The 12,328-nt window shown below is 47.0% G+C and overlaps 1 protein-coding gene across 1 annotated transcript in view; it reads left to right on the top strand.

Moving 5' to 3' along the window:
• The window catches only part of LOC147723041 (molybdenum cofactor sulfurase-like), a 1,924,377-nt gene that overhangs the window by 1,020,013 nt on the left and 892,036 nt on the right, over positions 1–12,328 (top strand). The window contains exon 5 of the mRNA XM_086965414.1: positions 7,364–7,440. Within this exon, the coding sequence (XP_086821540.1) occupies positions 7,364–7,440 (77 nt within the window). The remainder of the gene's footprint in view (positions 1–7,363; positions 7,441–12,328) is intronic.

The raw sequence follows: 12,328 nt of genomic DNA, 5'->3' as shown, positions 1-12,328 counted from the left end.
CCTGATTACCATAGAAATACAAATCTAGTAAAGAATAGACCCAGAAGAGATATCCCACTTGTCGACTACACAGAAACGGCATGGGAACAGTACACCGATTTTAATAAGGGATTCTTTTTCTTTTTAGGACCTGTCCAAAACAGTAAATTAATACGTAGATTAACTAGAACACTTGAAGCTGTAGTACATGAAACTGCCTCCGCTTTAGGTAACTTAACAGAGGAGCAATCTGCTATGCGGGTTGTTGTCCTTCAAAATCGTCTTGTTATTGACGTCATCTTGGCAGATAGAGGTGGAGCCTGTAAGGTCATCGGGTCAAGTTGCTGCGTTTTCATCCCACAAAACGCGCCATCTGTCTATCAAGCTATTACCCGTCTGCATAAAATTGCAAATCAGATACATCAGAATCCAGGCACCTGGACTTGGTCCGGTTGGTTCTGGACAACGTTAACTGCTTGGGGATGGAAGATCCTATCCTTCCTAGGTTTTGGCCTTGTCATAGTATTCAGCTGCTGCCTGTGCCTACATTGTGGGCCGGCGATATGTGGACTGTGTGCCACATCGTGCATTGAACATTCCAGTTTCCTCTCAAACCGTCAAAGAAAGAAAGATGAGCAAATGATGCTGCAAGAACAAACTGATCAATTTATGATGATTGATATATCATGAAGGGTCCGTAGGGAACAAGGAGGGAATGAGGAAATGTAAATTTTATGGTCAAGTTGTGTTCCCTAGCGCGTACCCCACCGTCTCCATGTACGAGTTAAAGTGCATGTAACTTCCCTCCTGTACCAGCTATGAAGACGCAAATACATTTGCGTCCAACGTCAACATGTCCTCTTTCAGACCCACCCTGAATGGGTTGGATAGCCCGTTCCTAAGTATGCTATGCCAACGTCTTTTTGTAGTGTACTTCTACGTTCTTCAGCTCTAGCTGAGTAGGCCCTGAATTTCTGCCACCGAGCCTCTTTTCTGGCTTCTGACTCCAAGGGCCTCTGCCCAGGCTGCCTCTGTACCCGTGAACTCTGACTTACTTTCAGCGCGGCCCCTCGTGCTCAGCTCAGCCTGCTGTCTGCCAAGATTGACTATAACCTTCGAGTTATCTGTTCCGCTCCCCGAAAATACATTCCTGCCTGCTAGCTTCAGTAAACATTCCCCTCAGCTGCAGAGCCAAGGGGCCGACCTGTCTCTATGCAACTAAATCAAGTCATTCATAGCCCTTGTTGCCATGCTCCCATGGAAGGCCCATGCCCCCACGCTTCTCATACAGACACTCAGGCGCTTATGCACGCACTCACAGTCAGTATAGAATAGCTTCTGCCCTCGAGACCTTTCCGCCCAGATAGCTTAGTTCCTAAACACCAGATATCAGATATGATAGAAGCACAAGTTGATCTGACATGCCAGACTTCTGTCTCTTTCCGTCGGTGCAAATGTCAAGCCCCCTGCACCCTCCAGCTTCACGTCAATCACACGTCATGCAGCTGCGCGCGCATCCAAGCTTCCGATTTCTGCTGACATTGCAACATTTCTGTTAGTGCCACCCCTTTGTGACACCTACCTGTGACGTTTCTAGCACACACCTCTAGTTCACGCCTTCTGATCACATACTTGTAACACGTGTATACTGTTATCTTGTCTTCTCTCAGCTGTTACGCCCATTATAACTGTTTCCTATGACATGAATTAAGTATATAAGCTATGTAATGTAATAAAATGTAGCGCTCTATCCCTTCTGACACCCCTGTGGTGGTCAGAACATGATATCCTGGTCTAGACCATTCCTTTTTGAGGAATAAAACCCCTAAGAACTCTAACACCACGGACTCTGTTTTCTTTCTTTCCGATTGAGTTATTATTGATTAAGTACTTACCTGCATAGAAATTAAGAGAGTAAATTAATTATTTACGTCAAAACTCTTCTGGGGACATTATTTATTTAAGATATGAAAAAAAAACTAACTTCAATCCCCAGCTACACTTCGCTAAATGTTATTTTACGCTGCTTCAATTATGATCGGCAGAACTTAACTAGAGTATATTCCTGACTTTTTGGCATGTAGTCCGGAGTAGGTGAGGATTAGTGAGCTGCCAAAACATTATTGTGTTATACGAACTAAATACGTTTTCCTCTTGGATCAGTGTATGCACTGTTTCAGGCTTCCTGTCATATTTAACAAAGAAGATTCTTTTAAACACATCTTAACCCACAGCAACATTGTCTTATCCATATACTTAATGTGAATTGTGACAATGGTAGGCAACCGAGAACAAATAGCAACAATTCAATAAATGCACAAACGTACGGTATTAATGTAAATGTACACGATGAGCACTCTAAATATTTCGTAAAATATTAAAATGTATATAATTAAATAACCAAAATACTGAAATATGTTTTCAGAATTCCTTTGAACAAGCTTGCAAATTTAGCATGGAGAGTAAATATTTTCAAAGCTAAAATATTGGTACTCACATGAACTGGATGTACCAATCCTTATTTCGGCGACAACACCTATGTATTTCTTGATGCAGCAATTTAAAATATTTACTACCAGATAGTACCTAATTTTAGGTTTTTAGTGCCTTAACAGCTCTATAAAATATGATCAGCAGGTGCAAAGTGGAACCACGCAACATGCACTGAAGCTTGGTCACCAGCATGGTTTCAGAGGTGCAATCGCTCCCAACCCCACACCCACTGGCCTTGCTTGCCATCCCTCTCTTCCAGTGAGGCACAAATAACGAAAATACAGCAAAACACCACAATCAAGTCACACAGCGTACGGCGGCATTGGCAAAAGCAATATTGATAACAGTGCAAGGGATTCGCTGTGTGATGCCCATTCTGGCGGCTGTGTTAATAGCAGAGATACAGCTCCGTCCTGGTTTAGGGCCACATCGCAGCAAGTGATCGCATTTCTTATTATTAGCATAACTAAAGTAGGACATGTCTTACAGCGGACTTCAGCTGCGGCACCCCTATCTCCCATGTTAACAAACGCTAGCAGCTCGCAGGCACATCTCACATTCACGGCATGCAAGAGTGCGTGATGTGTGAGTATTTTTTTTTAATTGAGCTGCAGACACGTCCTGTCCGGGCTGCATGAACCTAGTCCGCCCCTGGCTGCAATCATCCAAAAAATAAAGGCAAGGGCTACTTTCATGGCATGATCCCTTAGACTTGCCTTCTTTCAGGTTTTGGAGCGAATGTTCGAGGTGCTGACTGACCGCTCGTACAACAAACAGGAAATAAAACAAGTAGTCCCTAAGGGAAGAATTAACCAGCTACAGCGTAAGTGAGCTGTAGTTGGTCGGTGCTGCTTGGCAAAACCGGAAATGATGTATAGAGACCAGTAACGAATAAGGAGCCAGAAAAGAAGACTAGCGTAGGAGTAAACAAATCCCAAGCAGCAGGCGGGATTACACTTAGACCAGTGTTTACACCAGGTATTGTCGACCTAAAAATAATGCACCTGAAGGGACGTAGAAGTTAATAGTCACATTGCTACAGCCCACATAGTTTCAAAAGGAAGCAGTCAGATTATTTGAAATGTTTATTCCGCTATATCCTCTGGGGTTCTGCAATGAGTGTATACACTGTGGGGGGGAGGGGGGTGGGGGGGGGGGGTAACAGTTCCTCAGATCTCAGAGAAGTAGAAACCAAATTATGGTTCGTAAAATGAAAAAGAGCTAGGTGGTCAGACTCAGGATAGGTTGGATCTCAAATTGTGATGGGGGAATTCCTCCTTTTGGATACAGTGCCCTCACACACCATTGTGAGTGTCATTTGAATTTGAATTTGAATTTTAAAATATTTGTAGAGCGCAACATTCACCTAGCGGTTTCTTGGCGCTATGGAGGAAAGGTACCAGAGGAGAAAGATGACAGGCTCAACTTCGAGAGAATGGAGACAGTTTACAGAGAAAAATCCTGTTTAAAAAGAAAGGTCTTGAGATCTTTTCGGCTGATCTTAGATGGTCGGGGAGGCTTCATCATCGGGCGTTGCTCCTCATGTGGGCGGCGCTGCAGTCCCTCACGGGCCCCGCAAGAGGGCTCTTTAGTGGAGATCTTTTAAGGAGACACTGCAGTTGTGCTTGTGGGTGTGTGGGCCTGGGGAAGAAGGTGAATGGGTGCTTTAAAATTACTGAACAGTACCCAGAACCTGTGATTTTTCAGGGGTCCGAATTGTAAATTAATAGGGTGTGGATCCTGGAACTCCTCTTGAAAGCAAATACAGAGGACGGATGTGTGACTCACAGCTGCTCTCAGGATAAGTGACTTAGTGAATAAATCATACATAGAACAAAGTCAACATGTTTCGCGCTCTCAGGTGGTCCCTAAAGGATCCTTTGGTGCTTCGTCAGGACCGGAATGTGAATGAAAAACAGAGAACACACAACAGGTTCCAGGAGAGAAAGAACCTGTGAACCTGTAATACCTTATTCTTAAGGAGTTTCAGCGTCCTTGTGCTGATTGGGACTCTCACTGTGGGTACCTATCCCAACCCCTCTTTAAAGAAAATCAGGCTCCATCTGCACCTTCTCGGTAGGAGGCTGAGTAAATTTGCTCGCCTCTCTTGGGTCCAGTGACCTACCCTTCTGTAGTGGTGTGCCGGAATCGTTCAGCAATGAGTACCTCATTTAGATTCTAATATGGTGCACGTGCAATTTGCTGTGCTGTTGAACCACACTTATTGTAAGTAGAGCATTGTGCTGATCCAGTCCATCATTTCGGACGAAGATCTCTCTCGGTCAGGTACATAGACAAATCCAACTGAGGTAAAAATATCTGAGGACATGTTGTACACCGTGGAGCACCTTGCTTTGAGGTGCTCCATAGCCTTCTCCTTTTCTGTGATGTGGATGATCTCATAAATAAAAAGTAAGAAATAAAGCGGTGATACCTCCGCACCAGCAGTGCATTTTTAAACTCTGCAGTGAAGTGGGGCCTGAGAATTACCAAGTAAGCACTGGAAAAGCAAATAGGTCTGTGGTTAGCTGCTGTCCTTTTGGTTTTGTGGCTTTGGCATTGCCTTATGGTTTTGACAAAGCATGGCATGAAAAAGATTGTGCCAAAGTATCTATCTATCTATCTATCTATCTATCTATCTATCTATCTATCTATCTATCTATCTATCTATCTATCTATCTATCTATCTATCTATCTATCTATCTAATACGTGTTCATATGTTATGTAAAAGCACACACTGCACTAGTAGCCTCTGACACTGAAGACGGCTAATTGTGTGGATGTGCACATTGTGGAAAAACAGAGTGTCATCATTCACAGTCAGGTGAGCCAGTGGGCCGACCTTGTACCCCATGCTGTGGAGGGTGGTAGCGAAATGTGAATTATGCTGCAGCAGGCAAGTAGATGAAGTGGGCTCAATGAAAGCCGTTGTAAGTATGTATCATATATACATTTTTATTAACCCGTTCCATGCTCGTGACGGAACCGCTCCGTCACGAGCCTCGGGTGGGCTTTGCTGGTAACGGAGCGGTTCCGTCACGGCCCGCTCGCGTTCTATTGAGTAGGCGTGCCCGTGACGGAACCACTTCATTACAAGCACAGCCGACCCAAGGCTCGTCACAAAGCGGTTCTGTCACGAGAACGGGAGCGCCGCAAGGCCCCCCTCCCCCTAGCGCTGCGGCGAAATAGCCGCCGCAGCTAAGGGGTTAAAAAACGAAAACATACTGGCGAAGAGCCCTTAGCAGGGCCCAAGGAAGGATGTGGCCTCACAACCAGAGCTGCCGACCTAGGCACTGGGCAACAGGGTTTGAGTTTCAGCTAAGGCTCAACATCCTGTGATTCTGGGCAAATCACTTAATCTCCCCCTGCCTACAAAATAATTAATGTGTCCGTGTGTAATATAACTGGCGCTCCAATATCTTCAGGTCGAGTTTGCCTTATATAAAAACTGCAATTAAAAAAGACGCATAACACCACCGAGTTTTTGATCCTCATACAGCAGGGTTTTTAATTGATGGTCCTATTATGCCATTCACCATGATAAAAACTCAGACCAAATTGCGAAGCTTTTTTCAAAGTGTAAGTGTGACGATGCCTGAAAAAATGCCACATTTATTCATGTATAGTTTATATACAATTCACAAAACCTGAAACGTCTAAGTTGCACATAAACATACCCATTGACCACTAAGTAACTTATGTGTGGTTACAGAAGTAACAAAGAGTTGATTGCAAGTAAATGTGAAGGAGTAAGTTTCCATTGAATATAACCCTGAACACATTTCAGCAGCAGAAGAGTGAGCACGGCCACCTCATGCAACTTTTATGATTTTCTTAAAAGTAGTAGACTTCAGTGGAATTCAGAAATGTTTTGAAATGAACTTAAAACGGGTTTGGGAACGCCTCCCTTCCATGTAACTGTACTTGGCATAAGTGGCCTGAAGGACAAATGTCAATAGAAAATCCAAAAGCTGTTTTGATCGGCCAACATGCCTTGGATCATTCGTTTACATGAGAAAAGAACATTGAAACTTAAATAAAACCAACATTTGTTAATTTCCTACCACTATGGACGAGTAGCTTAGGACCTGTTGTATCAAAGGGCTTTGCCTATTTTGTTTCTGTGAGGAATTGTGATACTAAGTAAGGGATTTACAGTTGAATATATCCTCAGTAAGGCCCATGTCAGCTATCCATGCAAATAGCGAACAGTTTTCTGTGATGATTTTCACAATTAAACGTGCTTACTTTACATGCCAATGGGAAATGTAAGGCATTAATAAAATTGTGTACCTTAGTTACCTAAGTAGAAATATAAATTTCGGGATCCTCGTGAGTCAGATCTTTTATGCTTCTTCACCATGTCAGCCATTCAGTGAGCAGGACATCCAGGAAGCTGCTTTGCGATCGAATCAGCAGGGACCACACTCTCTTCCACTCCAGTACAGTAGACCACTTCAACCTTCCCTCAGTGCAGTAACAAGAACTTCTTAAATGTGGATTATGGTGCAAGTGAATAAGTTGGTCCTGGCTGAAGCACACAACACTTCCGACAAGCACTTGTCCTGGTGCAATGAATGGATACAAAAGTACATCTGGTCAGATGTCAAGGCTTAAGCTTGCCAAGTGACATGCAAGGATGTGGTCCAGATGCAAACCCGCGAGATTGATGTGTGCAAAGAAAGACAGTGAGTTGTTTGTAGTAAAACGATTCTTCTTTGGGCAAAGCTGTAAAGGAAGAGCTGAAGTGTAACAGTGGTTCTGGTAAACGTGTTGGAAGTTTGTGAGCTAGACAGTCAGTGTTATGATGTCATCAGAGTGACATATTTATGCTTTGTTAATATTTCCATGTTGCATGGAAGATGACTTTTACCATATTTGTTTCACTAGGTTTGAAGATGGCACGACGTCCTTCCTTGACATCATAGCACTGAAACATGGCTTTGATGCATTGCAGAGGCTAACAGGTCTGTGTGACTAAATTATGATTTGCTAAAACATTCCATGCATATATTGCTATTTGTTTTAATTGTTTTAATTAATCCTCATCCAATATGCATTAATATGTATTAATCTGTGATACAAAATTAATTTATTACACAGATGTTTCAACTCGATCTCAGGTGCCATGATTCAATATATGTGTATAAATGGCAGGATGCATTTTTAAAGGTTCATCCAGGAACTGTAATTAGAAAAATGTTGCGAGTAATTGAATGTATACTGGGATAAATCTAATGTACCTAAGCCTAAGGGCCATTATGCGAGTTGGCAGGAGCTTGGTGTTCAGATGCTGATTGCCCCAAATTTCTGATTCTGGCTGATCTTTCAGACCTAAATTCAGCCAGTGCAAATTTTAGTCCCGTGAATGGGTAATAACTATGCACACCTAGAAATACCCCCTGAAAATCACACTGGTAAGAGGTGCAGGCTAATGGATGTAGGGCAAGGGGCGCGGAGGGCATCTTGGATGGGGTAGTTTTTAGGTTTTGCCTCGCGAAAAAGATGCGCTCTGCGCATCTTTTTTGCGCAGGCAAAAACCTAATGAGTACTGTGTGTGGGTTTGGGTCGGCCCTCGTCATTCATTGGCTGGCTCCATAAATGGAGCCTAGCCATTGGACGAGGGGCCTGTCCGTCAATGCCGGACCAGACACGGGGGCGTTCCCGAGATTCTTTGGCTTTTGCCGACGTCACGCGACGCCGGGAACGCCCCCGAATCTGGTCCGGGATTGAGGGCACCCGCCGGGAAAGGGCATGAAGGTCAAACCAAGCTGCAGGGAGGTATCGCCGGCAGCCCATCATCCGAGGAGATGGTTGGCTGCAGGGAAAGTAGGAGGCATGAAGATTATACCGTGCTTACTTTGAGCAGCTGAGCTGGTTGCAGGGGTCCACCAGCGCTCGTATTTGAAAACCCGCACTTATTATTGTTTTAACACCAGCCTCCATCCAAAATAAGAGAGAGAAACGGGGTGAAGACTGATAAAGAAAATGACGGTAAAACGCTGACAAAGGGAGAAAGCAGGGATTAAAAAAACCCATGCATGAGTGAAATAAATGGGCAGGACATGTATGGTGGTTCATGAAAGAGATATGAGGTGGAGCTTCAGAGTGGAGCTTCAGAGTGGAGCTTCAGAGTGGAGCTTCAGAGTGCAGAGTAGAGCTTCAGAGTGGAGCTTCAGAGTGGAGCTTCAGAGTGCAGAGTAGAGCTTCAGAGTAGAGCTTCAGAGTGGAGCTTCAGAGTGGAGCTTCAGAGTGCAGAGTGGAGCTTCAGAGTGGAGCTTCAGAGTGGAGCTTCAGAGTGGAGCTTCAGAGTGGAGCTTCAGAGTTCAGAGTGGAGCTTCAGAGTGCAGAGTGGAGCTTCAGAGTGGAGCTTCAGAGTGCAGAGTGGAGCTTCAGAGTGGAGCTTCAGAGTGCAGAGTGGAGCTTCAGAGTGGAGCTTCAGAGTGCTGAGTGGAGCTTCAGGGCGGAGCTTCAGAGTGGAGCTTCAGAGTGGAGCTTCAGAGTGGAGCTTCAGAGTGGAGCTTCAGAGTTCAGAGTGGAGCTTCAGAGTGCAGAGTGGAGCTTCAGAGTGGAGCTTCAGAGTGCAGAGTGGAGCTTCCGAGTGGAGCTTCCGAGTGGAGCTTCCGAGTGGAGCTTCAGAGTGCAGAGTGGAGCTTCAGAGTGGAGCTTCAGAGTGCAGAGTGGAGCTTCAGGGCGGAGCTTCAGAGTGGAGCTTCAGAGTGGAGCTTCAGAGCGGAGCTTCAGAGCGGAGCTTCAGAGCGGAGCTTCAGAGCGGAGCTTCAGAGCGGAGCTTCAGAGTGGAGCTTCAGAGTGGAGCTTCAGAGTGCAGAGTAGAGCTTCAGAGTGGAGCTTCAGAGTGGAGCTTCAGAGTGGAGCTTCAGAGTGGAGCTTCAGAGTGGAGCTTCAGAGTGCAGAGTGGAGCTTCAGAGTGCAGAGTGGAGCTTCAGATTGGAGCTTCAGAGTGGAGCTTCAGAGTGGAGCTTCAGAGTGGAGCTTCAGAGTGCAGAGTGGAGCTTCAGAGTGGAGCTTCAGAGTGGAGCTTCAGAGTGGAGCTTCAGAGTGGAGCTTCAGAGTGCAGAGTGGAGCTTCAGAGTGGAGCTTCAGAGTGGAGCTTCAGAGTGGAGCTTCAGAGTGGAGCTTCAGAGTGCAGAGTGGAGCTTCAGAGTGGAGCTTCAGAGTGGAGCTTCAGAGTGCAGAGTGGAGCTTCAGAGTGGAGCTTCAGAGTGGAGCTTCAGAGTGCAGAGTGGAGCTTCAGAGTGGAGCTTCAGAGTGGAGCTTCAGAGTGCAGAGTGGAGCTTCAGAGTGGAGCTTCAGAGTGGAGCTTCAGAGTGCAGAGTGGAGCTTCAGAGAGGAGCTTCCGAGTGCAGAGTGGAGCTTCAGAGTGGAGCTTCAGAGTGCAGAGTGGAGCTTCAGAGATGAGCTTCAGAGTGCAGAGTGGAGCTTCAGAGTGGAGCTTCAGAGTGCAGAGTGGAGCTTCAGAGTGGAGCTTCAGTGTGGAGCTTCAGAGTGGAGCTTCAGAGTGCAGAGTGGAGCTTCCGAGTGGAGCTTCAGAGTTCAGAGTGGAGCTTCAGAGTGGAGCTTCAGAGTGCAGAGTGGAGCTTCAGAGTGGAGCTTCAGAGTGTAGCTTCAGAGTGTAGCTTCAGAGTGGAGCTTCAGAGTGGAGCTTCAGAGTGGAGCTTCAGAGTGGAGCTTCAGAGTGGAGCTTCAGAGTGCAGCTTCAGAGTGGAGCTTCAGAGTGCAGATTCAGAGTGGAGCTTCAGAGTGCAGAGTGGAGCTTCAGAGTGGAGCTTCAGAGTGGAGCTTCAGAGTGGAGCTTCAGAGTGCAGAGTGGAGCTTCAGAGTGGAGCTTCAGAGTGGAGCTTCAGAGTGCAGAGTGGAGCTTCAGAGTGGAGCTTCAGAGTGGAGCTCCAGAGTGGAGCTTCAGAGTGCAGAGTGGAGCTTCAGAGTGGAGCTTCAGAGTTCAGAGTGGAGCTTCAGAGTGGAGCTTCAGAGTGCAGAGTGGAGCTTCAGAGTGGAGCTTCAGAGTGCAGAGTGGAGCTTCAGAGTGGAGCTTCAGAGTGGAGCTTCAGAGTGGAGCTTCAGAGTGGAGCTTCAGAGTGCAGATTCAGAGTGGAGCTTCAGAGTGCAGAGTGGAGCTTCAGAGTGCAGAGTGGAGCTTCAGAGTGGAGCTTCAGAGTGGAGCTTCAGAGTGGAGCTTCAGAGTGGAGCTTCAGAGTGCAGATTTAGAGTGGAGCTTCAGAGTGCAGAGTGGAGCTTCAGAGATGAGCTTCAGAGTGCAGAGTGGAGCTTCAGAGTGGAGCTTCAGAGTGCAGAGTGGAGCTTCAGAGATGAGCTTCAGAGTGCAGAGTGGAGCATCAGAGTGGAGCTTCAGAGTGCAGAGTGGAGCTTCAGAGTGGAGCTTCAGAGTTCAGAGTGGAGCTTCAGAGTGGAGCTTCAGAGTGCAGAGTGGAGCTTCAGAGTGGAGCTTCAGAGTGCAGAGTGGAGCTTCAGAGTGGAGCTTCAGAGTGGAGCTTCAGAGTGGAGCTTCAGAGTGGAGCTTCAGAGTGCAGAGTGGAGCTTCAGAGTGGAGCTTCAGAGTGGAGCTTCAGAGTGGAGCTTCAGAGTGGAGCTTCAGAGCGGAGCTTCAGAGCGGAGCTTCAGAGTGGAGCTTCAGAGTGGAGCTTCAGAGCGGAGCTTCAGAGCGTAGCTTCAGAGCGGAGCTTCAGAGCGGAGCTTCAGAGTGGAGCTTCAGAGTGGAGCTTCAGAGTGGAGCTTCAGAGTGGAGCTTCAGAGTGCAGAGTAGAGCTTCAGAGTGGAGCTTCAGAGTGGAGCTTCAGAGTGCAGAGTAGAGCTTCAGAGTGGAGCTTCAGAGTGGAGCTTCAGAGTGGAGCTTCAGAGTGGAGCTTCAGAGTGCAGAGTGGAGCTTCAGAGTGCAGAGTGGAGCTTCAGAGTGGAGCTTCAGAGTGGAGCTTCAGAGTGGAGCTTCAGAGTGGAGCTTCAGAGTGGAGCTTCAGAGTGCAGAGTGGAGCTTCAGAGTGGAGCTTCAGAGTGGAGCTTCAGAGTGGAGCTTCAGAGTGCAGAGTGGAGCTTCAGAGTGGAGCTTCAGAGTGGAGCTTCAGAGTGGAGCTTCAGAGTGCAGAGTGGAGCTTCAGAGTGGAGCTTCAGAGTGGAGCTTCAGAGTGCAGAGTGGAGCTTCAGAGTGGAGCTTCAGAGTGGAGCTTCAGAGTGCAGAGTGGAGCTTCAGAGTGGAGCTTCAGAGTGGAGCTTCAGAGTGCAGAGTGGAGCTTCAGAGAGGAGCTTCCGAGTGCAGAGTGGAGCTTCAGAGTGGAGCTTCAGAGTGCAGAGTGGAGCTTCGGAGATGAGCTTCAGAGTGCAGAGTGGAGCTTCAGAGTGGAGCTTCAGAGTGCAGAGTGGAGCTTCAGAGATGAGCTTCAGAGTGCAGAGTGGAGCTTCAGAGTGGAGCTTCAGAGTGCAGAGTGGAGCTTCAGAGTGGAGCTTCAGAGTGGAGCTTCAGAGTGGAGCTTCAGAGTGCAGAGTGGAGCTTCAGAGTGGAGCTTCAGAGTTCAGAGTGGAGCTTCAGAGTGGAGCTTCAGAGTGCAGAGTGGAGCTTCAGAGTGGAGCTTCAGAGTGCAGAGTGGAGCTTCAAAGTGGAGCTTCAGAGTGGAGCTTCAGAGTGGAGCTTCAGAGTGCATATTCAGAGTGGAGCTTCAGAGTGCAGAGTGGAGCTTCAGAGTGGAGCTTCAGAGTGGAGCTTCAGAGTGGAGCTTCAGAGTGCAGAGTGGAGCTTCAGAGTGGAGCTTCAGAGTGGAGCTTCAGAGTGCAGAGTGGAGCTTCAGAGTGGAGCTTCAGAGTGGAGCTTCAGAGTGGAGCTTCAGA

The sequence above is a fragment of the Lissotriton vulgaris genome, chromosome 4_1 (genome assembly GCF_964263255.1).
Source record: "Lissotriton vulgaris chromosome 4_1, aLisVul1.2, whole genome shotgun sequence".
Classification (NCBI taxonomy): Eukaryota; Metazoa; Chordata; class Amphibia; order Caudata; family Salamandridae; genus Lissotriton; species Lissotriton vulgaris.
This window is presented reverse-complemented; position numbering and strand designations above follow the sequence as displayed.